General features: G+C 36.6%; 1 protein-coding gene across 1 annotated transcript in view; it reads left to right on the forward strand.

Annotated features, from left to right (window-relative positions):
- The window catches only part of FAF1 (Fas (TNFRSF6) associated factor 1), a 170,113-nt gene that overhangs the window by 40,433 nt on the left and 102,339 nt on the right, over positions 1–27,341 (forward strand). The window contains exons 5-7 of the mRNA XM_014939409.1: positions 2,150–2,241; positions 2,605–2,693; positions 11,112–11,217. Coding sequence (XP_014794895.1) covers positions 2,150–2,241; positions 2,605–2,693; positions 11,112–11,217 — 287 coding nt within the window. The remainder of the gene's footprint in view (positions 1–2,149; positions 2,242–2,604; positions 2,694–11,111; positions 11,218–27,341) is intronic.

Genomic DNA, 27,341 nt, shown 5'->3' on the forward strand with positions numbered 1-27,341 from the left:
CAACTGTGAACTTCAGGAAAGAAGATTTTTGGCTTTTTCAGGGATCTGCTTGGCATGTTCCCATGAGAGACTTCTGTGAGGGCAAAGGGGCCCAAGAGAGCTGGTTGATCTTCAGGAACAACCTCTTCAAAGGACAAGAACAGTCCCTTCCAACATGCAGAAAGAGAAGCAAGCATGGCAGAAGACCAGCACAAAAGAACAAAGAATTTATGACTAAGATAAATGCAAAAAGAAAGTACACAAAAGGTGGAAGGTAGTGATGGGGCTACCCAGGAGGGAAGACAGAGTTGTTGCCAGAGTGTGCAGTTTTGGAGTTAAGTAAGACTTGGGTCAAGTGCATCTGAAACCACTGAGGGATTAGAAGGGCTTCTGTAAACCATGAAGGGCTTCTGCATCGGTGTGAAAAGAAGGGCTAAGGAAAATGTGAGCCTACTGTTCAGTGGTGATTGCTGAACCTGGTCCGTGGGAAGACTATGATGAAAATATTTCTGAAAGCTCTTTTTGAGCACAGGAAGGAAAAGAAGGTGATTTGGAAGAGCCAGCATGGATGGGCTAAGGGCAAATTGTGCCTAACCAACATTATTTGCCTTTTATGATTTGATGGCGGGCCCTGTGAACAAGGGGAGAATGGTGGATGTCACTTTGAGTTTAGTAAGGCTTTTGACATACTCTGCTCTAGTATTCTTACAGTTGTATTGTTAAGAAAAGTGGACTGATAATGTAGGTAGATAATTGCCTGGACTGCTGGGCTCAAAGTCTGGCTGGTGAACAGTAACTGGTTTAGGGATGTCCCTCAGAGATTGGTCCTGTGGCCATTGTTGCTTAACATCTTCATCGAAAACCTGGTTGTTAAGGTGAGTGCTCTTGGCAAGTTCACAATGAATCCCAGCCCAGAGAAAGTGGCTGATATTCTGGAGGACAGGGCTGCTGCTGTTTAGAGGGCCCTGGACAGCCTGGAGAAATGGGCTGACAGGAGTTTAATGAAGTCCAGAGAAAGCAAAGTTGAAGTTTGGCGTCTGGGAGAGGGTAACTGTGTGTTATCCTGTCTGATAACTGCCTGAGGGCTGACAAGCTAGAAAGCAGCTTTGTGAAAAAAGGTATCTAGGAGTGCATCACCAGAACACCCCTACAGTGAAGGTGGTCAACCACATCCTGGACTGATAGCAAGAGTGTAACTGATGTATCCAGGGAAATAATTAATCCCCTCTATTCAGCACTTGTGAGACATTCTGCAATGAGGCCAGCAAGATCATCAGGGGACTGGAGCACATGGCAGCACAGAAGGAGAGGCACGGAGAACTGCATTTGCTCAACCTGAGGAAGAGAAGAGGAAAGGTGGAGACCTTACCTCTGACTGCAACTGTCTGCTGGGAGGACACAGCGAAGATGGAGCCAGACTCTTCTTGGAGGTGCATGATAATTAGATCAGAGGCAGTGGACACAATTTGCAACATCAAAAATTCCTATTAGATACATGGATTTACTCGTTTGGGTTTTTTTCAATTGTGAAAGTGGTGAAGTACTGGAACAGGTAGGCCGGAGAAGTTGTCAAACTTAGAGGCGTTCGTGAGTCAGCTAAACAAATCCTTGACTAAACTGGTTTAATTAGACCTTTGAGCTCAGCTTGGGCTAGATATGCTCCTGAAGTACCCTCCAGCCTGAGTTATGTTGTGACTGTAGTAACTACAGGAAAAGGAGAGCATCGAAATGTACAAAATGTTGAAAAAACTGTCAGACCAGTTAAATTGTATGAACACTCCAGTTCTTTAGCTTTATTGATGATGGAATTGGGTATCAAAAATATGCTCCCTCTTCATTGCTGAGAAGGTCCACTGCTCCAGACAGCATGCCCCTGCAAATGTGTGTGTCTAGCATACACGGTGTAGAACTAGTCAATTAGACGTCCAAATCATCATCTCCTTATGTGATTCTCCAATCATTCATGCTTTATGTGATTTTTAAAATTTATTTATTTATTTTAGCTTCGTTTGTCCTTTACTGTTTGAAGTGTGTGTCACAACAGTAACTAGATTAAATATGGTTTTCATAGTAAATTCATCTTTGCTCTCATTTAACTATAACTCAGCACTATTTGAAATAAAGTAGTAAGTGTTTATATTTTATATATTTTCTTTTGTTTTCTTTTTAGGAGATATCAAACACATTCTAGAAAATGAACTTCAGATTCCTGCATCTAAAATGCTGTTAAAAGGGTGGAAGACTGGAGATGTAGATGATAGTGTAAGTTTTCAACTGTTTTTTCAGTTAATTCTGAAATTCAGAGTTTCAAACTGAGCATCTGTGGGTGGGGATTACAGTGCAAGAATTGTGAGTTTCAAACAGTGTCAGATATTTTGGGTGGCGTACAAGGAACTCCTAAATGAAAATATTGCAAAAAAAATCAGGAAAAATCATTTCAGTTTATGTTGTTTTCATATATAATATGGCCTACCTACAAAAAGGATGTTAGGAAGTTAACAGTATGTATATCTCAAACCAAAATATTTGGTAGTATTGTAAATAAGTATCGATAACTAAAAGAAATAAAATAATATGTTAAAATTGGTGAATGTTTTATATTTATAATAATTTTTCTCCCCTCAGACTGTTTTAAAAACTCTACACTTGCCAAAAAATAATAGTCTTTATGTTCTAACACCTGACCTGCCTCCTCCTTCTTCAAGTCATTCTGGGTAAGTCTTTTGGCCATAAGTTCTACTTGTACAACTTGGTTTTGTATGGTTTTTATGAAGCTTCGTGTCCTTGCAGGAATCTGCAGTCAGTAAATACAAAGTCTTTTCACTGCTCTAGTAAGTTTTGGGATGAAGCAGTTCAGCAACTCATTATTGAAAAGAAGGTTGTCTCAAAGTCTTTTCACTGCTCTAGTAAGTGTTGGGATGATATTCAGCAACTCATTATTGAAAAGAAGGTTGTTAATTTTTTTAAAGCCTTGGTGTGGTACATGAACCACTTATGTACATACACAGTTTTACACCTCCCAGACGCAGTGACTTTAACAAAAAATTAGTCTCTGTGGAACTAAGAGCTGGCCTTTCATAAGTTACTGTGTTACGTTAGTTCGTTTAATGTAAACTTTTATAAGTCATTGTCAGCAGATCAGAATTTTCTTTCTGAAATGTTTGTAACATTACTTTATCTTGTCGTCTTAGACTTTTAAAATGCACATAGGTAGGCAAAATAAACAGGTTTCTCCAACAGAGCAGGGTAGCTTTTATTACTGGTTTGAATACTCAGAAATTTAAATGGTGAGTGTTCGTATGTCAGTGAATATTGGTAAGGTTTGAAAAGGAAATGTTATTTTATGGTAAATAGAATCTTTACTGTTATAAAGTAATTTGCGATTACTTTGATTACTTTGCTTTGATTTCTTTCCTGCCCTTCCCTTCTTCAAAGGCAGACCCCGATGTGTTCTTTACCAGGAAAATATGAATTTTATTCGGTAGCCACTAGAGGGCGCGCAGTAACTGAGGCTGGAAGAGCAGCAAGTGAGCGGGAGGGTTGTGTTTGGAATTGCTCACATTGCGGGATGGTTAGACTAGAGTGCCTTCAAGTTGTCTGAAGAGGGAGTTGTTTTTCTGCTGTTGTGGCCGATATAGAATATTCTACAAATGCAGTCATATTACTGATGGAGGAAATTTTTTGGCAATCCATGGAAATAAGTTAACTGGTTTCCTATTGACTAAAAGTACTTAATAAATTACTAAAAGGTACTTGTGCACGTAACCGTGTAGTCTTGGAAGGAAATAGGAATGCGGATATAAATTATAAAAATAATAATAATAAAGAAAGAAGCATTAAGAGGGGGAATAGTGGGACTGGAACGGAGGGAGCGGAGTGGTGGTGAGCTGTGATGTGAACTGTATGTGCTTACGGGAGCTGTAGTTGTGTGTGAGGACAATAGGCCATTGTAAATAAGCAGCTAATTGAAGGACACAGAAAATACTGTGGAAAACCACTGTAAATACAAATTGTTTGGGATTTTTAACAATCCATTTCCAATTTCAAAATTTTCTATCCAGATGTCTCCGTGTATTGTAAGGAAAGAAAACTGAGGTCTGAAAAATCGTTTATTGCAACTGCAATAAACTATACAACAACAAACTGTGTAAAAACAGTTCTTAGGCTTTTTTATTGGATGAATAGTTTAAAAGAACTTTACTTGCTAGTAAAGTCAAAGTGGTTGTTACCTTTGCAGTTTAGACTTGTTTCATAGTGGAGATTAGTTCTGGATATTTTTAAAATAATGTTGGTAGCTTTGGGATAGCAAATGATGATTAATTAGTGGCTACTTAAACATGGATAATTTGAAGGCTAGATCATCTCCCTGAAGTCATAAATTCTAGATGAAAGGGGAGGCTTGCCTCCAATTAGAGCATCAATGCAGATCAAAACACATCTAATTGAAGCAATGTACCAAACCCAGTTACACTGTTTACTGCCTACTGTTAGGTCAGTTATTATTCAGATTAGTTTGTTACCCACAATTTTTAAAAGCATGATGCTCACATCTGTTATTAATGGATGTTGAGGAACTTTGCCGCTTACTTTGTGAGTTCATCCGTTGCTTTCTTCAAATGCCTTCTATTTTGAACTACAGATAAATAGTCGTGATTTGAATATCTCCAGAAAGTGATATTTGAAAAGCCTGAGACTTCAGTACATGATATTTTATGTGTGTGCCCTTCTTAAAAGGAGCAATCTGGTCACAGCTCTATAAACTCCAATCTGTGCCCGTTTTTGACACTGGGGGAGAATGGTGTCAGAAACATCCTTTTCCAACATACTGATATGTAGGCATTGAAGTTGATTGTGACAGACTGAATGGGCTTAACCCAGAACTGACTTAAAACTGGCATCTAAACGTGATGGCAAAGTGATCATGCAGTTTAAACAAGCAAAAATCTCCGAGGGTATCTTCGTTCCTCAGTGGCATATCTAAAGCTTTTATGGGTGACAGAAACCCAGTGAATTACTACCACATGCTAGTAAATTGAGGTGTAAAGATTAAATTTAAATGTCAAATACCACCTGTAGGGTTACATGCCCTGCTTCCACAATTTCAGCTGGCAAAGCCCTCCTTTTCCATGCACGATATCCAGAACAATAACAATGTGTTCTATGAGCTGGGGATGTAATGAAACCTGATTTCTAGTGAATTCCGGCCTCATCCCAGTGGCTGCAGTAACTCAGCCTTCTCCCTCTGTGCTTTCCATGATCTCCCCTACCTCTGACACTGCCTCCAGTTCTTCCCATTTATTTTGTAGAACCTGTGTGACTTTTTTCCCCTGCATAGAGTTATAGAATCATAGAATGGTTAGAAGAGACCTTAAAGATCATCTAGTTCTAACCCCCTGCCCTGGGCAGGGACAACTCCCACTAGGCCAGGTCGCTCAAAGCCCCATCCAGTCTGGTCTTGAACACCTCCAGGGATGGGGGATCCACAGCTTCTCTGGGCAATCAAGTCAGCTTACCCTGCCTCTCCTCTGTTCTCCAGCTGGTAGTCAGGTAACATTGAAGAAGAGGAGACATCACATGCTGTAGGTAGTTCTGTAATTCATTGGCTAGAAGTTGGCTGGATGGAGTTTAAAAATACTATGCTTCTACTGCAGCCTTTTACTAAGGAGGGTTCTAATTTGGGTCCTTTTCCTCTACCCAGCTGTTGATCTACACCCAATCTCTGAGACCTTAATAATGCTGTTAGGCATCCTTGAATCTATTGAGTATGTTCAAAAGTTACCAGATGGGACGGGTGTGTGAGGAAAACATGACTTCCTTTGGAAAGCAGCCTTAAAAAGGAAGGTGCCAGAGAATGTCCATCATTTAATTGTCCAAGGGGAGGAGAGATCCCTTGCACTGGCTTGGTCAGATTAGATTCTTCACTTCCTCAGAGTGACTTTCCTTCCCTTTGTTGCCTCGGGGCAACAAATCTGGCAATACCCAGTTCACAGAAAAGGTTTTGGAGAATGCAATGGAGTGTCAAAAGTGTAGGTGTGTGAGTCTGGCCATGGAGCTCAGTCATCCTGATGTCTCTCCTTCTGATCTTGTGTGTTCTAGGAGGCACTTTTTCTCTCTTTTTTTTTTTTCTTCAGTTGTCAATTCAATGGATCTAATGTATTTCATGTTTATTCTTTTTTGCTAAATAGCCAAAAGTCTTAGATACTTTATTATAGCTGATGAATCACTGGGAAGTCCAAAACAGTTAAAAACTATTTGACCAGGTGTTCACCTTTGTGATTACTACAAATAATGTATTTTTGCTAAGTGATTGTAATTTTTTTAAGAGATGTAATCAGCTGTGTCTATAGGAATAAATCCCCCCCCATCTTTTGGGTGATGAATCCATACATTGCTGTGTGATTGTTGCAGAGGAGTGGTGACTGTGGCATGGTGTCCTGTTGTACGCTATCAACTGTAGCAGAGTGTTAATTAAGAACGATGTAACCTGCAACTCCAATTATTAGTATTGTCTGTTTAGCTGGACAGGAGCAGTGCCTTGCTTTAGTTACTTTGAAAGCTTCAATAAGAATGGTAAGATTAATGTTTTATTTTCACATCTGCTCATGAGACAGTTTAAAAATCCTGAAGTTTAAAATGCAATAGAATGTAAACAAAAGGGCTTCTGCTCATTTACATGTTAGCCAGATTTGCTAACTGATTGCTGTTTGAACCTAATCTACCACCTCCTGCTGCATTAGCTACAACAAACATTACATTTACATACTGATTTCTTATTTTGTTTTAATGTAAATAATCTGTAATTACAGTAAATTTGGACTTCTGTTGACATGAGCTTGTATAAATCTGTAAGTTTAAAATGGAAATGTTAATTACCTTGTGTCATACCTATTTATATAAAATTCAGAGATTTTGGGGGAAATCTCCATGTCACTAAGAAAGATATTGCCTAATAGGAAATACTGAATGTATTTTGTAAAAACTTACAGAACTGAAATGAAAGGGAGTGTTTGCTGATCATTGCTTTTAATAGCTTTTTTTCTTTGAAATTTTAGTAATATTTAAAGGTTTGAAACCAGAAGTATATCCTTAATCAAAGTATTACATCAAAAAACAAAGCATTAAGGCAGTCACTTAACAATAGATAAACTCAATCTGTTTTATATATTGTTACAGAACAATAGAAAAGCAGTAAAACTGGAAGCTTAAAATATAATAAATATCGATTTATTATATTTTTATATGATATAGATGAAAATTATTGTTATAAAATACTAATACCACCTTCTTCAGTGTTGCATAGATTCATTGAACAGTTGCTTTCCCCTAAGATTAGCATTATTTGCACTTACACATTTTTTGGCTAGATATTTTCTAGTCTTAGTTTATTAGACTTCTGGTTTATAAATTGTACTGTATTGGAATTTGGATGGAGTAGCTAGTGAATAAACTCTTTCCAGACTCTTAATTGAGTTTTATATTTTGAGTTTAGTGGGAAAAAAAATTCTCGCAACTTCCATTGCTTGAAATTTAAGTTTCAAAGAGAAACATTTTTGTTTGCATATTGTAGAGTTTCAACCCCAACTGAATCCTGGTTCCATGGCTGAGGTTTCTGTGCATTGTGATAGTGCTGATAACTGATACTATATAGGCAATCCATATGAAATCCTGAGCTGGTCTCTCTTGCTAGAGCTGGTCAGAGCGATGACTGTGCTCAGGTCTATTTTCTTTTGTCTATTCTTAGACTTCTCTTTTTGGGTGTAGGCAGAGTTCCTCTAATGGAAGATTGGTGCCCAAAAAATCCCATCGAGTTCCCTTGCCTCCTGTGCTGAATAGCGAATGTATAATCATTCAGCTGAGGAAAAAAAAATAATGTCATGGCAGTATGAAACCTATCAGCAAATCCTTTTGAAAGCCAGGGTTTGCAGTAGGGGGGAAATGGTGCTGATAAGAGTGGCCTAGTTTAGTCCTGTTTCTAGAATTTGGTTTTCTTTTCCCACTAATTAATTCTCAGATTAATTAAATTCTGTTAGCACTGATGGAAAAAAGAAGGCAAAAAGAAAACCTGTCTTGACTTTAATAGGATCTGGGGTTTGGCCCTGATTTATTTTTTCCCCTTTTTAAAAATTTTTCTTTTAATGCAAATGTTTCATTTCGAAGATTGTAGTCAACTGATAACATGTGCAGGAAAATTAAACTGCTGCAAACACTGAAACCAAAATTGTAGCCATGTGCATTGCGTTCAAAGTCAGTCTTCTCACTGCAGTTAATGTGCACCTAAAAAGAAAGAAAAGTAAGCTTCAGCTTACTGTCAATGGGAAGTCTCCTTTAAATACACTTATTTTGTACATTTGATCATAACCTTAATGGTGGAAAAGGTAATGGTAAGGCAAGGTATGTTTTGGAAGCTGAGTTCTATTGGCACAAATAATTTGGGGTAGTCTACATCCCTAGTTGCTGGAGGAAATGAATATGGGAGGGGGCTGACATCGCTGGCTGTCCAGCTGCGTGGTCAAATCGCCCCCTGTGCCACGGAGGAGCGTTGATACCCGTAGGAAGTCCTTGGCACAAACAGCCCATCAGATGAACCATCAGTTCCTCTTCCCATTGGCCTTGGAACGTACATATGGTCCAGGTCATATGGCTGTCAGACCATATGAAATTTTGATGTAGGAGTTCACAGGATCCGATCAGTTGACCACTGTATTTTTGTGTAACCAAAAGTAATATTCCTCATTATATTATTTTTCTGAAGGTGAATTATCAACCTTGCACTTTAACAGTGAATACTTTCAAAACCTTTTTTTTTCCTAATTTTTTTCAATATTTTTTTTTTAACCAGCCTAATTTTCAGTCTCCTCTTTGACTCTATTTGGCTATGAATATGTACAGAGAACTTGCTTGTTAACAACATTCAGCTTGTGTTGTTTGGAAATCCGAAAAGTAGAGGTGTCAAAATTGTTAGTTACCTCAAAATTTGAGGCTTTTAATTTTAAGGCACTTAATTTAAATTAACTGTGTTTGAAGAGTATTCTTTTCCTTTTCCAAATACTCGCTGCTGTCACACCCAGATGAAATAGAGAAGTGGGAAACCTTTCCCATGAACAGCTGCTTTTAATTGGCATGCTCTATTTTGGATAGTGTTGAAGTGTGTCTATCACGCATACCTTGAGAGACTGAGGATTTGATCGACCTAGCCTGGTTCATTCTATGTTTACATCAATTACAGAATGAAAATGTGAATCATGTTATTGGTTAGCATTTACAGATTTTCAGATAAGAGTCAAAAATAGCTATAATGGAGCCTTGTGTGATTGTGTGTGGAATCCAGAGCCATTCACATATGCTGCAATTAATGTTTTCAGAGCAATTAAGTATGTCATTCGCCTCCAGTATTTGCTGAAAACAAATAAAAAAAATCAGAATCTGAAAAAGCACAGCAGGATATTTTAGTTGCTACTGAACATTTGCCAAAAGACAATATGGCTGCGGAGATGCAAAACTTATTGTTAACAATCAAATTAGAATTACCTTTGAAAATAGGCATACAGCTTTTCAGGACTTTTTTTTTTTTTTTCTTTCCATCTCTTCTGAAGGACTGTTAAGTATTTTAAATTTTTTGGGCTCTTTCCTTACAAGATTTTGTGACAAGTGCAGCTAACTTTGTTAGATGACTGACTTCAGTTACAGCTGTAGTGTCTCTCATACACTAGGTCACACTTAGCATTGACAATATTTATCTTCCATATTATAAAGCCATAAAAGACGAGAAATAGCACTTCATGATTTTGTTTTGTAGTATGTGATTATTATGTTTAAGATGTCACAGAATCCAAATTAAGTTGCTGAGTGAAGATATTTTTGTAAGGTAACTTTTCTCGAGATGCTAAAGCAAACTGTGCATCTCTTGCTAAAGCATCCAGTGAGTATTGCATGGGTTCACTACCATCCGAGCAGCAAAACTGCTGCTCAGTAATTCCAGTAGAAGTTAAAACTAACAAATCAGGACTCAAATAATCTTGCAGTCCTTCTTGCCTTCTTGTATCTTAAGATACAGCTGTACTCATCTGCATATACTATTTGTCCTTTATTCTTGAGAGGAATGGCACGTTGCAATGGAACGTCATGGAACAGTGAAGATGTGAAGGAAAAAACCCCAGTCTGGCATTCTTTTAAGAGCGTGTGATAAGAAAAAAAGGAATCAAATAAGCCCAATATTATATGCCCCTGAACAGGTCAAATCTGCATAAATATTGTTTAGCAGTCCAAGTTATGTTACAACGTTGCTGCAGTTTTGTAGCCTAGATGAGATTGTGCACAGCTGTAATTGCTGTGTCTGTAGCAGAAGTCCTGCCTTCTGTTTTGAAAAGTAGATAGCTGCATAATTTTGTACCTAGTTAAGCAAACAGGATGCCTTTTTAACATCCAGATGCTTTGTTACCAGGAAAATCACAAAAAACCAAGTTTGTGGCAACATGAATGTATAGTTGGCCTGTTTAATCTGTATCTTAAGATTATTTTCTTTGTAATTCATATGATTAAAGGTGTTTTAACATACATTTAAAACAATTTGAGCAGAACTAACTTTTCTGAACGCTCAATCCCCACATGAGATATTTTGCTGTGGTTAGTTTTCCAGTTCTAATTAGCCGGGTTTATGTGCTTTGAGTGAAACTAAGCGGAAGAATTTCCGTTTGGTTTATGCTTCAGGTAACCCAAGAGAAGCGAGAGCATGTGTTGCCTTGTTCTACTTACCATCCGTTTTTAATGTGCATTGTAGCTTGATATTTTGTCTGGTTATCAATACGCTTACAAGCCTGGTATTAATGGCATTATGAGTGCTAAATATACCTGATGTTTGTGAAGATAATGTGACTCTCTCCATTTTGAGAATACTTAACATTTAGAAGAGCTTTAAAGGCTGCAGCCACCTTATTAAGGAAGGAGTTCAGGAATGGCCTTTGGTCATTCTCAGCATGCTTCCTTGCATTTAAGAGTGAAAAGAGAGATGATAATGTTGTGCCTGGACTTGTCCATGTAGAGTTTAGGGTACCCTGGGGTTTTTGCATCTAACTGTAAAACAAGCTATAACATGCTTATCCCTGATTTTCTTGTTTTTCTTTCAACCATTTCAGGGCCCTGCAGGAGTCATTAAATCAAAACTTCATGCTGATCGTCACCCATCGAGAAGTCCAGCGGGAGTACAACCTCAACTTCTCAGGAAGCAGTACCATTCAGGAGGTGAGTGCTGTTTCACAGCTGAGGAATAAATGTAGCTCATTATAGCTAATGCCAGCTCTGTTAAAGAAGGTTTACATGGTCTTGATGGATATTCCTTTATTTTATTCGTCTGTTTTTTTAGTTTAATCAACCAGATCATCAAAATCTCTGTAATTTGATTAAAAAAGTTGTGGAAAAAAAGGGTTTTCTATTAAATTATACAGAAAAGATGTGGGGTTTTTTTCCATTGTAGTAGCAAAATATACGAAAAGTGTTTACTGATTTATTCAAGAGTGATGAGGAAAGGCAGTTATTCAAATGACATTTTGTCTTTAAGCCCCTTGAAGTCCCTCCATCATCCTTCCTTTCAACCAGCTCCATCTCCATTTTGTAGGCACCTCTACCATTACTGGTGGCTGTCGTAGCGCTGTAATTCTTACTGCCCTGGGAGCCAAACAGTTGTGTGTGTGATGGGCGTCACTGCCGTTCTGTGCGACGGCCAGCAAGGGGTGATGTTGGAGAGAGCTTCCTCAGAATTCAGTCCTGTAGTAACAACTATCTCTAACGTGACTCTGCACCCTCTGAAATTAGTACAAGCAGTCCTTGCGTATTTTAAAAACTCCTTTCTAAAGCCAAAGGCTTTTGTCTGATGCTCCATGGTGTTCCTAATGCCAGCTGTTTTGGATGTTGTTTTCCATATAACCCACTAACTTCTGGAAACTTCATAAACAATCTACAGATGTGAATCCTCAGAATCCACATGACAAAATATTAAGATTAAATGTTTGCTTTTCAAATTAAATGTATGTTTGCTATTGGTCTGACGCTTCTCTCAGTCTTTTAGGGTTAAACAGATTTTATTGAAGTTTTTTCATGTCACATGCTGACATTGTAGAACAAATTATTTTAAGTTCTGTAATATTAGCTATAGGAGAAGTATTTCCTACAACAATGAAAAGTGATCATTATCTGTTTTCATTGTGAATCCTGTTATTCTTAAGATCTAAATTCTGATCTTTCCATTGAGTGAAAGTTTGCTTTCTACTTTACTTTTTTAAACCAATTATAGTAAGTATTGGGTTTTTTTTTTTTAATAATATAAACAAATAGAGTTGCATCAGTTTTGGAGGGGCGAAGCTCTCACTCTTTACAATTAAAAATGATTCAAATATTTATGGAAATAAATGATCAGACTATTTGTTTTTAATTTTTAAATGGCGAGATTCTAAAAGAAAACACATACGTTCATATTGTCTGTTTGATTATTTTTTATTTTTTTTTTTAAATCTATGCTATATCACTTATTACTTTGCTGGTGAGTCTTACCTGGCTTAAAGGAACCAGAAAGCTGTGACAGTGCATGGGAATCTCAGCTGCCTTTACGTGCACTGAAGTTTTCCTGTTTGTTGGTAATGGCAGGTTACAGTCAACATGTTAACATATAAAGTCAACTTAAAAGTCACTTATGATTTTCACTGTTTAAACAATAAAAATAAAAAAACCTACTGCCCCATAATCAGCATGAGCATCAAACATTTCTTTGCCTTCCTGTCATGTATCTAAGTATTACATCCAATATAGTGTTTAAAATTTGGAAGACAGTCTCTTTTCTAAAATGAAAAGAGAACTCAGGACCTTCTTGTGCAGCTGATGCTGAACAGGTGAATATTCTGTCTGTGCACAGTCTCGAGGGAGTCACTGGGGATTTGGCTGAGGTAAAAGGGTTGGTGAACATTTGTCTAATTATAGAAAACAACCACTCTTTTGTATGTTAACTCCCTAATGACTTTTTAATTTAATTTTTTTTTCTTCTTTTAGCATAGAGTGAACATTGTAACAAATGATTGATGAATCTAGTTAGTCTGTGCAATTGGAGGAATTGGTGGTATCTTTTGTCTCTTCTCTCCCATGTCTCTCTCCTCTCAAGGGACTGTTAGATTTTTTTTTTTTTTTTTCTTCACTCTTCTTGTTCACACTTTAACAAATTAATAGTTTACTTTCCTTCTGGTATATTTTTGTAATCGTGGAAAAGCTCTATGCGAGTTGCAGTTGCCAACCACAAGAGGGCAGGAAGGACTATTCAATTATTACCTAAAAATGCCGTTCAGGGTTTTCAAATTAGCTTCTGGTATATTAACAAAAAGGAGTATAATGGCCAAGTTATTGTTTGATTTACAGATAATTGGCATATTGCAGGGAGGAGACTTAATTTCACCCTTTTAAATTAAACAGGGAGATTTAAAAAGACATAAAATATTCATTAATGTTCAGTGATTATAAAGCAGTGGCATATATTTATTCTACCTTTATTACTGTTTCGATGGGAAAATACTGCAAATATTTCAGAAATCGACTTGGCCATACTGACAAGTTGAAATGTTTAAGCAGTGTTAATGCAATCTACTCACACGTTATATCCTATGCAGAAAGATTCAAAATGACTACATCAATTATTAAAAGAAATATTTAAAATTCTATAAATGTTCTACTGCTTGCCACAGTTGGGTGCAACTGTCTCTCCAGGGAGAGTTGTGTATTTTGTTGTTATTATTAGCGTCATGAATTTTAAGGAATGGATATTTTTTCCAAGTGTCTCAAAAAAAACCCCAACACCCCACCACACCAAAACCCCAACTCCACTACCCTTTCAAAACTGTCACAAATATTTTGCAATAGATTAAATGCAGAATACAGTGAGCTCTGAACTGTGCTTTTACTAAACTACTGTTGCTTCAGTTCTCTGTTATTTATCTTTAATTGTTTAGAACGCATGTTTAATAGTAAATGATATATGGATGAATTGTTATTTCAAAGAAATCCTGCTGTTTAATGGGGAAACAATCTGGCAGAAAATTCTCTGAGAAGCCGAAGCCGTAGTACCCATGTCTGCTTCCACAATTTTTTGTATATTAATTCAATAGTTGGATTTTGGATGGTACTTGAAAATGCGTGTTTCTTTTTTTTTTTTTTATTATGCTTTATCTACATCTTCAACTGTTTACAGATTAAGATTTAATTTCTCACTTTAAAAAATATAAGTTACATTCAATTATATTGATGTGGGGTTAGGAGACTATAGGGAATCTTCAGAAATGAAATAAAAATTAAACTGAACTTGTGCAAAATTCTGGCTATTGGATTTTTATTGTGAGTTGGGCAGGGGAGTTGTTAACTTGGAAAGTTAATGATAACATGTTGGCCTAAATTGCAAATTAATCTGTGTCACAGGTTTCTGACATCTGTTTGTTCTTGTAAAATTGCAGTATTAAATTAATTCTGGGCAGATACTGTTCTGGGAAATATCATGATTACTTTTTTCCATGATCCGCATTTTAAAGTGGAAATTAGTTAGGTTTTGTGCCAGTTTGGAGACTGCAAATTAATACATTTCAATACATTTCCAATGTATTATATAGTTAAATAAGGACAATTCTAACAAATTGAACTCCTAATACTTCCAAGACTAAACGGAGTTTTCTGTCTGAATACTTGCTCTTTATGCTGCCAAGATAATTTGTAGAGGTTATCCGCAATTGGAGTGAGAGAATTTTTAAATTTTGATTTGAGAAGCTTTGTGCTAAATTACTACAAGGCATTGCCACGTTCAACGTAATTTGTTTTCTGTCGATGCTTACGAACTTGTTCTCGGTTAGAAATAAACATTTCTACTTTTCATTTTTGCAAGTTGTAGTTATATTACGTGATGCAGCTGAAGGACAGCCCTTTTCAAAGGGGAGATTATTTAAATGGTTCGTGGAAGGCAAGTTTGTGTTCTCATTCTGGAGCAGACAAACGGATTTGTGAAAAACTTTCTGAATTTGAGTTCTGGTCACAATAGCATGCTTCACACTTTCTGTTGTTTTAGTCAGTAGCATACGAAAAAAAATAAAAAAAATTTAACGAACTGGGTAACTGTTAAAAACAAGGAGTTTGCGTTTGTCTGTTTTACTGTTGGTATAGACTTTGAAGCCTTTTTGTGATTCCTGTGTGCAGGATTACAGAGGTATCCAGTGTACACAAGCTGTGGCTGCTAAAGGGTGGAGGAGTTAAATATGCAGAAACCTCAGGCCTCTTTGTAGACTGGTGATTTTTATTTTGTAACTGCTGCAGATTCCAGTTGAGAATATGAAGTAAAGCATGTACCGGGCGCTATAATTCCTAGTAAAACATAAAACCTGTGCAAACAATGCAAAGAAGATGAGTCCCTAAATACTGGCTGCCTCTGTGTAGCTGCATCTGCTCTTTATTCCCTTCCTTTAGCCAATAACCTAATCGGAGGTTTGCTGCTTAGCATCCCTGTCACCTGTGATAGGTAATATATTTGTTCTTTGTTCCCTATAGACTTACTGGCTAAGGTGGAATATGAAAAGCAATGTATCCAATAGCACTCGAGGCAGGAGGAGGAACTATTTGTGCATACAACTGCTTGGGCTGAGATAAACTATAAATTCTGTGTTGACAGACCCTAGTGACAGTTTGAAGTCCTTTGTGCTGAATTTTTAAAAACTTTTTTTTTTTAATAAGTGGACGAATGTGAAACAAGTTACAAACCCACCATTTATAAACACGTGGGCAGAAACCTTATTTAAAAGGCCTAAATTAACGCAATATAGTAATATGGTTAAGCAGATTAATTGCTGTCAGCATGCAGAAAAATAATCCAGCTGAAGGTCTTGTACCTTTTTCAGATCTGATTTTTTGGTATCTGTTCAAAATATTTTCAAGCCAATTGTTGTTGGGTAAGATCATCCACAGTAAAGGTCAGACATTGGCATGGGGATATGAAATGTATATATAAATAATGTTCTTTTTAATGTTATAGCTAAGTAATTACTATAAAATACATTTGCCAGAGATCAGAATATGGACATATCCAAATCTGGTATATACATTAACAGTTTCAGAAGGAGTTTTGTTCTGTTTTGAGGGGTTTTTTTTATCTTGCTTTAATATCATTGAAAACTATTCTTATGCAAATAAAAATCAGTAACTAGCACTTTTTGATATTTAATAGGAGATGTACAAACATTCTATACTATTGTTCAATTATTTTCATAGTATCAGAGAAGCCAGTAAAATATGGTTTTGCTATACTGATTGTGCTTGAGACATTATTTTTGTGAAATTTGAATATTTTGTTTGCTTTTTAAAGAAACTGTCATGTCAAAATTATATTAAATTTATAGTGAGTCTTAACAACGGTATACATAATTTAAACATCTATCGCTGTGAAAGCCTCAGTGTTCTACAGTGGTAAATGGGTACCGATCAGCGAGCTGGGTTTTGACTTTTTAAATAAGGAGAGAAAAATCTATTTTTATAAAGCTAAATCAACTTCTTGATTTGGTGATTGTTTTTTTTTTTTTTCCTTTCTTTTAAAGAAAACCAGCATATTGCTAAACTGAAAATTATTTGCTGAAAGAAATCCTTGATAAACTTTTCGTAAATGGTCATGTGTTTGGAATTATATGAGAAAGAAGTTCCTTGGGAAATAAAGAGAAAATACCTTTTATGTACCTCTTCAAAAGTGATAGCTTTATTAGGCACTTAAAATATCTTAATATCTGACTGTAAAGATCTGTTTCAAAGAGATCGTATTGATAAACGTATAGAACCATTATTTTTCTATTTATGCAACAGAAACAGCAATAAGAGCTAAAGAAAGGGCACTCTTTTACTCGTCTATTAATTATGAAGCTTAATATATTCCTGACAGAATATGTTTCATAACCTGTAATTTGGTTTTGGTGGGTTTGGACGTGCATATCATTAAAGAAACGATCTTCAGTTATCAAAAACTAGTAAACATGGACATTTTTATATGCAAGAAAAGGCAGAGAGTAAATAATTGCACTGGTGACCAATACTGTAATAATCCTGTTTTACAATATGCACTTGACAGGTTGTAATAGTGCTAATTGAAGAGACTAATTCACACTTGCTTCATTCTATTCAAAGGCAAAATCAGCAGCTTGTTTTGCTTTTGACCAGATGGTCCTGATGAACACCTACTGTGCACTTTAAGTGCTTTACTAGAATTACAAAGGCTGGGGGCTGCGTCCGACTCAAAATGATTTGAGAAGAGAAAAAAACCTCACTGCTCAATGGATTTGGTGCAACTAAATTAATTCTAGTGGACCCATTACACATTGAGCCCCCTTTTCAAAGTGCTGAGCCTCCTCGTTTGTTCTGTAGCAATGAGAAAGTGAAAGGCAGATTACTGCAAACAGAAATAAAAAAAAAAGTGCTGTGAAAAGGAGAAAAGAGGCCTTGAAGCCTTTTCATATCATTTGGGTTTTTCAAGTGCGTTATTTTTGGGGAGGGTGGATGTATGAAAAGCCAATTGGAGTTTTTTTTGTTTTAAAGTGCGCTATTTAAGTACTATGAATATAAAAGCAAGAGCAACAGTTGACTGAGTTTACTGTGGTAAAGCTTTGTGTCCAAGGATGAATCAAATTCATTATAGTCAATGCTTTGTATTTTCATATGAATGTAGGGTTAGTTTCACAAGACTGTGTCTGTTTAGGATAATTATAATTTAATATTTTCCTTTCATAAAGTTATCACTGTAGATATCTAAAATTTGCTGAAAGCAAGGCTTTTTCCTTGAATAAATTTAGAAGCACCCAAAGAGTTTAAAACTCCAAAGGAAGCTGTTTGATTTCCAAGGGAAGGCGAGGCATGTTCCAATAGCGTCAAAGCACAGATTATTATAACTAATTAGAAGTCACACATCTGTTAGCTTTCGATTTGTCAGCGCTTGTAGTTTTGTGTGTATATTTATATCTCCCTTCTTCCTTTCTCTCGTTCTCTGTCTCTATTACACCCCATCCGTAAGCGTAGCTGGATTTGAGAGAAACTCTCAAAGGATAAGGATCAATTTATTTGAATTTGAAAGTAATGAGGAGTCATTGTTATAATTTTGGTTATAGGTTCGGCTCCATAAATGCTCAGTCATGTGAGTTGTCCTTATTTTAGAAGTAATCATGTTGAGTTGAATGGCTTTGCTCGTGTAATTTAAGGATGCTAAGGATTTTGGGGATAAAGACCTAATTTAAAACCCTGAATTTTTTAAAAACTGCAATTAAAACCATCGCTTGCTATTCTGATTTTGAATATTTGCTGTGTTTTACTTTCGGGGTGGAGAATTTTTATGCAAGGCTTCTGTCATAATGCTAGCTATTAAAAAGGTGTTAGCATGAAATGACAAGAAAACCTAAGCAGCTTTATGAACATATTAAACAGCTATGTCCCTCCTTCCTGGGAAAGCAGTACTCTGTAGCTAAATAGTGTAGCATGGCTGTCTGTATAAATTATACTTAGTTGAATCATAAATGAAAAACTAAATTTATCATTTTTCACAATTAAAAAAGATTAATTTACAGCTTGTAAATTAACGTGTGCCAGAGCATGGTTTAACCTTTCTATCCTATGTTAGCTATAACATGATCACTTCTGTTATTGCATGATATACACTTATTTTAAAAAAAACAACAATCGTTGAATTGCTGATTTGTTTTCAAACAATGAAATTTGTATTTGTGCAAATTATAGTAGGCACAGTGTTCTCTCATGTTTTCTCATCAAACAACCCAATTATACTTATAAATAGTGAGGTGCTAATGAACTGTTGTTCTGGAAAAGTTTTTTTTTTTTTTTTAACTTGAGTAAGAAAGGAAACACTTCACAATTTTAGAGCGCTTGCTTGGTGAGAAAATATTTGAAAATATTGTACTTATGTAAATCATGTTGGTGCTATCACTTTTAAATACACAACAGAAGCTAATCTAAAACCCCATCAGTTCATATAGAGCACAACTAGATTCTTGACATTGTAAATTGCTCACTTAATTGGGAACTGATGATTTACTTTTATTCACTGACTTACAGAAGTTTTTTCACCAAGAGTTTATATTTCGGTTTAAAGTTTATTAGTGCTTTCATTCAATAGAAAGAGGAAATTTTTTGGAGAGTTGAGGTGATGAGGATATTTAATGTAGTATTGTGGAGATAAGACACCAAAACAGTCAACAGGATCTTAGCAGCGGTGTAATGATAGTGCTGCCCTACATCGCTTTGTAATCGCTATGCAAAGAAAATACTCACTTGCCATTTCAAACGTGAATTAATAGTGTTTGTCTCTGTCTGGTCCATAACGTCTTAGTGAAAGAGTGTGCTGTCTCTTTAGTGAACCCCTTTCTTATGATTTTTCAGTTATGTTCCTAGCGGTGTAATGATTGTGCTGCACTACATCGCTTTGTAATCGCTGTGCAAAGAAAATACTCACTTGCCATTTCAAACGTGAATTAATAGTGTTTGTCTCTGTCTGGTCCGTAACGTCTTAGTGAAAGAGTGTGCTGTCTCTTTAGTGAACCCCTTTCTTATGATTTTTCAGTTATGTTCCTATATGTCTGTGGAAAGCACTTCAAAAGTTATGCTTTTGTTTTTGTACCAAGAATCATGGGCATAAATTGAAAAAGCCTTGCACTCATTTAAAGGATAAAATGGCCTCATAATCACCCTCAAGAAATCCCTGTTACTGTTTTTAAAAAGGGTTATAGAAGCTCTTGGCAAACATTTGCAATAAGTGCCAAAATTTATGCCTTGCTTTGTGATAGTTGCGTGACCAGACAGTGGGGTATAGGATTGTTTTAAGGTTTTTACAGCTGCAGGCAAAAAGCATCTGTTCCTAGAAAAGCCTTCATTGTTTAATTTTGACACTGACTTTTCCATGCTGCTTGTACCAGGCTCTGGATTAGGTGCCACTAAGATAAAATTTGTTTTAAGTTGCTCCCAAATGCAGCTGTCACTATACGTGGCCTTGTAGCTTAGGCAAAGTAGACATAATGAAAACAAGCATTTTTGTACAAGGTCATCTCCGCAGACTGAAAAAGCTCAGAGCAGGAATTTTGACAATATTGTATCTTGTGAGTAGCCAGGCTATTAGCTTTTGTGTTTGTTTAATAATTGTTCTGGTGATCACTGACGTGTATGATTGCCTCAGAAACAATGAGAGAAAGGGATTTTTAAACTGCACTGCTTTTTCTTTTACGTATACTTTATATTTTATTTAGTTTGATTGAGCAGTTACTCTGTGTGTGTGCCTCTATACCTCTGCAGTGAAATGGAGTGATTTACAAAAATCAGGGAAAACTGACATTTTTGAAAGAGCTTCCATTTCTTTCCTTCAAAGTTTCCAGTGAATTAAAAATGAAAGAGCACTTCATTTTATGTATCCTAGAGTTGTGTTAATTTCTACCCAGCTGGTCTAAAATGATTGATACAAAGCCAAATTTGTGACTGCCTGCATTACAAAGTCTGTAATTTGCTAATGAATTATGATAATAATCTTTCATCATACATGAAAGATTTAGACAAACAATTTACTAACTATATAGTTTGATCACAATTTTTGGGTTTGTACCAAGCCTCGAATCTACTTTATTTCCCCCCCCCTATATTAGCAGACCAAAGTGAACTTATTCTTAGCTTGTTTTGAAAGCAGTAATGCTGGCAGATATGTGGGGATGATGGTGGACAGCAGAAGTGATATAACCTTGCAGTGTAAAATTCCTTCCTTAATGTATGTACAAATCAAACCACCCAGTTTTCAACTGGAGAAGCATCAGAGCATGCATGGCACAAGAAGCTGTTTGATACTGCATCTACTGTTGTAGGGACGTAGAAGTAATGAAAGAAGTGAATGAAAACAGGTTGGAGATGTTTGTCAAGTTAAATCTTCTCCAGGTATGGTAGAGACAAACTGCTTAAAGTGTAGTTACACAAAGGCGTAGGAGCGAACTAGGCTTAAAAAGAATGGAAGACAAAATCAAATCCGCCAGAAAAGAGGTAACTGCCACAAGATCCAGTCACCTTGAATGAAATCTGTGGTTACCTGCAGTCAGCAGAACTGTTCATCTTGCCTGATCTAAGGACCTTCTGAGTACAATGCTCACACTAGCATGCGAGCGCAGTGTAAGCAGGTCTCTTCCTATATTAAATCTGTACTTCATATAAGCAGATTCATAAAGACCAAGGATCTCTAACTATTTGTCTATAATGTGTCTATAAGGAAGAGAGAGCCTCTTCCTACAAATCTGTACTTATAAAATGGCAGTAAGTCTGTCTGCCTGGTGTCACGCAGTAAAGCTGTACGTGCCTTACTCCAACCCCAACAAAGAGAAATGGAGAAAGGAATAATGACTCCTAAGAACTGACATAATTTCAGTAATTACCTTCACAGCATCAGGGCGGTATGCAGCACCCTAAATATCTCTGTGATTTTCTCCCAGGAGGAACACAAAGACCTCAAATTTATTTTCTGATGTTCTTATTGAACTCAACAGCTCCAAAACAGTAATTCTTACTTAAGAAGCATTGTGAGCTCTTTGTCCCATTTGAGTTTCTCTGTAACCCTAAGCTGAATTTCAGTTCAACATCTCCCCTCTGTGTCTTGCATAAGCTCCTGTTTGCACTTACCGACAAAAAGTTCCTCTTTTAAGACAAGAAGGACTTATTCCTGAATAATTCAAAAGTGGGGAGTGCAAGAAGTGCTTAGATTAATCTGGGGAATGTTTTGTGTGTTGACAATTTCACCTATAACTAACAGTCTCTTTCACCCACTCTGCTTAAAAGGTCTTGGCTCTTTTTTTATTCTCTGCATTGACATTGGGCTGGCAGAGGAAAGACTAGACTGCAGCTGAGAACTATGACCACAGGGCAGCCTAGCCCAGGACTCAGACAAACAAAATGGAGAAGCTCTAATGTTCACAAAAAGCAGTGACACAACAGTGGAAGAGGACACATTTTTGTAGTACCAAACAGTGAAGTAAAATTTCTTTCTCTGATACAAAAGGTAAACTGCCAAGTCAGGCAGGTCCACATTGATCTTTCAAGTTTGGGTCTCATGAAGCCAATGAAAAAAATATGGAAATTCTCTATAGCACTTTGTGAGGTCTGGGTGAGATGGAAGATTCTTTTTTGATAAACTAAGAGTAGTAGACTGAGATGATGCTTGAATTGCCATGATGATGTCTTTACCCTTTAAGGGCAGTGCAATAGGACATCTGAACACAAAACCAGTTGGTGGTGAGGATCTACCATCCACACTATTTATGTTTCTGGCATTCTACTAGCGACCATTTCTAGTCTGGTCCTGTGGACTGAATGGTTCTTAGTAGTTGAAATCTAAAAATTGTGCATCTTCTGTTTTGGTGGTGTTCTAATGGTATTTGGTTTGCATCCTCTGAGACCGCTCCATCATGCAAGCTCAAGTACAGTAAATCAGACAAGTGGGAGGCCCAAGATCAGAAGTGTGTTTTTGAAGGGAAACACTAGTGCAATGCCATCCTACATGTACTGGATCTGCATCAGTCCTTTGGTGCAAACCAGTATTTTCAGATGTTACACCATTGGGAAACCTTCTCCATTGTAGCAGAAACATCATTTTTTTAATAATTCTGTAAGCAGAGCTCGTAAAATTCTTCTTGAGTGGGAACAAATATGTGAAAGGTTAAGTGAAAGGTGCACCTCCTGTGTGTTTCAACTCACTGCAGAGTAGCCAGGCAAAGAATCCACGTGAGCAGTAAGACAAGCCTTTTGAATACCCAAAATGGTATCGTTTTCCCTTTAGAGGAGTACATTAGCATTGTGTTTTATTCCATTTTTCTCTTAAGATCAGTTTGAAGTGAAGAACAATAGAACTCAGAGTTTAAATGTTTCTTCTGAAACATAAATGCAAACTGTTTGAAGAAGAGGATAATTTTAGCATGCAGTCTGAAATAAGCATCTGTTGTCTCAAGACACTGGTATCAGAAGAGCACTGCAAATCCAATTTCAGTTCTCATTTTGTGTCTTTTGCCTTGTGTCAGTTTATAGGTCAGATCCGAGATCGTTCAGGTTTGACCTACAAAATCTGACAATCACCCATGTATATTTTCTCCTCTGTAGGTCATTTTGCTTGTTTAGTAAGCCATGTCTATTTCTCTTTTTCTCTTCTTTTTAATAATTTGTTTTCTTCTGTTTCTTTTGTTTTCTGTTAGTCCACATACATGTTTTCTTTTTCATTGTTTTATCATTTCTGCTCTTTATCTTCTGTTTTATTGACTTCTGCAGTTTTTAATGAAAAAACTTTTAAGAATTTCTTAATTTCTACTTGTTTAAAAAAAATCGAGATGGTTTATCTGACAACTTTTCTAAATACAGTTTTCTCTTTACAATGCAGAAAAACATACTGTAAATCAGAAACTTTTAAATTATTTCACTGATTTCAGTGAAATTCAGTGAAATGATGCTCTTGATACTTATTTTCTGCAATGCAGAGTGCTAAGTATGTTGAATTAGACTTGAAAACTGTCCCTGTGTGGAGGGAATTGCTGAGTACAATGCTTGCATGTTAGCTTTTCAGACAGAGGGTGAATTTTCACTGATTATTATATGAATATCAAATGGAAATTTTTTTCTATCAACTAAATTGTTGTTCTTGGTATTAACTTCATAGTTCAACAAAATCATACTTTTGTAGGATTTAGGAAAGTGGGGTTACATTTTTGGTGTCTCTTTGTTGGGGTATACTTTATACACTGAATTTGCATAACTATGAGTATCCTTGTGGTTCAGAGGAGGAGCTGTTAGTACAGATCTGTAAAACAGTTGTTTTATTAACATCTTCACAGGGAAAAACTAGACAGAATAGCTGAATATGTAAATGAGCGGCTTGTGATGCTATAACTTGTCAAATAACCACTGATGCAGTATAGCTGAGCAAACTGTTTCAGTGTGTGCATATACAGTAGGTATTTCTCGCCAAATTAATATTTGCATTTGAAATATGTGTGTAGTGCAAATACATGAGAAGTATATAACAATTAATAATATTTTGTGTTTGATGTTTACATATCATGTGCTCTGCATTTTAATTCTTAATGTTATTTCTTCTTTAATCATCTTGAATTAGTGTTCCGAATGTATTGATTCAAAGGGATTTATTACTTAGTTATTAAGGTTTGATAGGCATTTTTATCCTTGAAACAGGTTGGGTTTGGTCAATAGTTGGCTGGCTTTTTTTGAGGTTGCCATTTTGTTCTTCAAAATCTCAGACCATTTTAAAACTCCTGTGTCACCTTTATGAATGCTTCTGAGTGGTGATGAGAAAAACTTACAGAATTTAATAATGCTTAAATAACGTTTTACAGCTTAGATCCATCTGCAAAAACGCTACATAGTTTTACAAGAAAAGTATGCTTCTAATCTGATTTAGTTAAACCAACATGAACTGTTGTGTGATCATTCTTATTTATCTTAAGGGCAGCTTGTTCTACTTTAACAGAAACAGAGGAGAAATTAGAGGAAGTTAAAGCAAAGCAAGGCTTGTCCTTGGTGAGGTAAAAAGAATAATTTCAACCTATTAGTCGAAATAATAACTAGTTAACTAATAACATAACTAATATGACAAAGAAATCATAGTAAAGCCCTTGTATGTACAAAACACTTAGTCTTAAGCGTTGCATCTGGTACCATCTTCTGCCATGTATCTGGTAGAAGCAAAACGGGTTTCCTTCAATAGTCCCATGTTCACTATGCAAGCAAGTAGAAACTACAGTCAATACTCAAACCTGTTGTATACCAGTTGTAAAGGAATAAAGTAACACCAAGTACTGTAGTGCCAAATGTGAAACATGCAATAAGCCTCATCAGCAGGCCCTTCTCTCAGTGCTCCTGCAACCCCAGTATAACGAGCTTGAAGATTTCCCTCTGAAGTGGCCCATCTTCTATTGTATAAATATGGACTTGGAGTTTGAGGACCGTTTAGAGTCTCTCTATTTATGTAATAAAAATTATTACCAACATTATTATTTGGTTACCTATGTAACCAAAAATTATTATGGTAATAGTAAAAAAAAAAAAATTGCATGTTCTTTGGGATATTTGTGTCCTTCCCCTTGAATTTCTTTCCTTGATGACTTTCTTGTTCAGCCAAAAGGATCCTTTTGACTGTGGTTGGTTTCATAGACCAAAAAAATGCTTCCAGGCCTTTATTGAAGCTTTTTCTGAATTCCTTATGTTCTTCAGTTCCCCCATTTGTGAACCATGGCTAGCTTCGTCCAATGCAGTTAGAATAAGGAAAAAAGTTAGTTTTGTACTCTGTTCTTTAACTCCTTGGCAATTCACGTGTACTGTTAAATTAGATATTACTAGAAAGTTTAATGTTCATATCCATCATAAATAAACCTTGTTTACACTTCTAATTTCTATAAATGTGCTATCCATGTTCTACCACTGTTAAAACGATGACTTATTGGGTAATTTTTCTTTTAGTTCTTTGTCCAGATTAGTCATAAATGTCACTGTTATAGAATAAATGTGAAAATATTCTTCTGTATCAGGAGGCTCGTGGTGGTTTGGAGGAGTGCAGTGTTCCAAAGGTTGTTCTGTGATCTCTAACTCCATTCCCTAAGATATGAAGCAGTGTTTATGCAAAATAAAATTAGCTGTATTCCCAAAATGCACCTTAAGATAACTTGTTTTTCAGGTTATTTTATTAAAAAAAAAAAAGACCTTGTAGCATTGTAAATGTAGGGCCAATTTACACACCTTGTAGCATTGTAAATGTAGGGCCAATTCTGCCTTCCTGTCTGCTTGTGAAGGGAGGATGTTGCTCCCACAAAACTGACGGTGTCCTGGTGCCCTCCTCATAGAGGTGTCCCCAGGGCTTGAGGGTGGGAGAGGGAAGAGGAGAGGATGAGCTGTTCTCAGCAACCGTTTGCCCTTAGACTTCTGTTTTGGATCCAAGCTGGGAGTCAATGTCATTTTACAGCTGTATTTAACTCCCTGTCATCCTGCTCCCTCCTTCCTCCCCACGTGCTGCTTTGAAGGCAGCCCCTGGGGTCAGCAGCCGCCTGGCTTCTGCAGGAGCCCAGCCACCACTCGGAGAGGGAGCCTGAGCAGCAGTGCAGAAGCAGGAGCCAGGCAGACCTGTCAATGGCTTTTTTTCCCCCCGAAGTGTTAATTGTGGTCACAAAAGTTAAGTGTTTCTGTAAAATTAACATCTTGGTATTATGTATTTATTTTCCACCGCGTAGCTTCGATGTCAAGTTTGCTCAGCAGACAAGTCAAAACAAGAATATTTTTACTAACTGCTGTTACAGCAAGTCTCAGCCTGGGATCTCAGAAAATCACAGTGTTCGTTCTGGTTAGCAGCTCATAGGAAACAATAAAGATTTAGGGTTCAGAATTTAATTGGCACTGATGTTGATGCAGGAAAAACAACCGCACACAGTTTACTCTTGTGAAGCTTTATTGATTCTTTTTTAAAAGGAAAGCTCTGATGAAAGTAAAAAGAGGCGTTTAATTTGCAAGTATTTCCACACAGTTTTTATTCTGAAATGTGCTTTTCTATCCTTCCCCATCCCTGCACAGTGAACATGCCTTAAGATCTTCTGATTCAGAGACAGATACTGAAAAACAAAAGTGTAAGATTGTCATTTCTACTGTTCAGCTTGTTAATTTGCATGATATTGGGGCTTTCTTACATGTTAAATTTACATCTTTCCCAAGGCTAATGTCTGATGTGCATTGATAAGTATTTTTAAGATAATGTGACTTTAGCATATCCTCAAAATCTCCATTCCAGATTCTAATCTTTTAGTGACCTATTTCCAAGGATCAGATCTGGAATATCGCTCTTGGAGAAGCGGGTGTATGAACAGAAGCTTCTTGTTCTTCTGACATTACCTGTATACCAAAGTCTAGAAATAGGGGTTTTTTTTTCCCATTAAGGCAAGTGATCTTTTGAATTTCAGTGAGTAACTGAGGGTATTTCTTCAAGGATAGATTGATCCTGTACTTTTAGAGTCTGCAACAAGGTCAAAGATAGGCAGCAGAATGAGCTGCAGATGCCCTTGAATGGCTTCCTGCTCCCGTGGCTTCCTTGCAAACCATGATAAAGAGTGAGTCCTCAGGGTATCATCATTGATACAGCCACTGCAGATGGACCTACGTTCTATAGCTGGTATCTCAATCTCTACTTTCAAAACAGGTTTGATGATTTTGGAAAGAAGCAACCTATTTCCCCTCCACTCTGATTCATCCATTTTCTCCACAGCTTTGGTGACAGATTCCACACATTTCTTCTGGTCTGGAATTAC

The sequence above is a fragment of the Calidris pugnax genome, unplaced genomic scaffold, assembly GCF_001431845.1.
Source record: "Calidris pugnax isolate Ruff unplaced genomic scaffold, ASM143184v1 scaffold18, whole genome shotgun sequence".
NCBI lineage: Eukaryota > Metazoa > Chordata > Aves > Charadriiformes > Scolopacidae > Calidris > Calidris pugnax.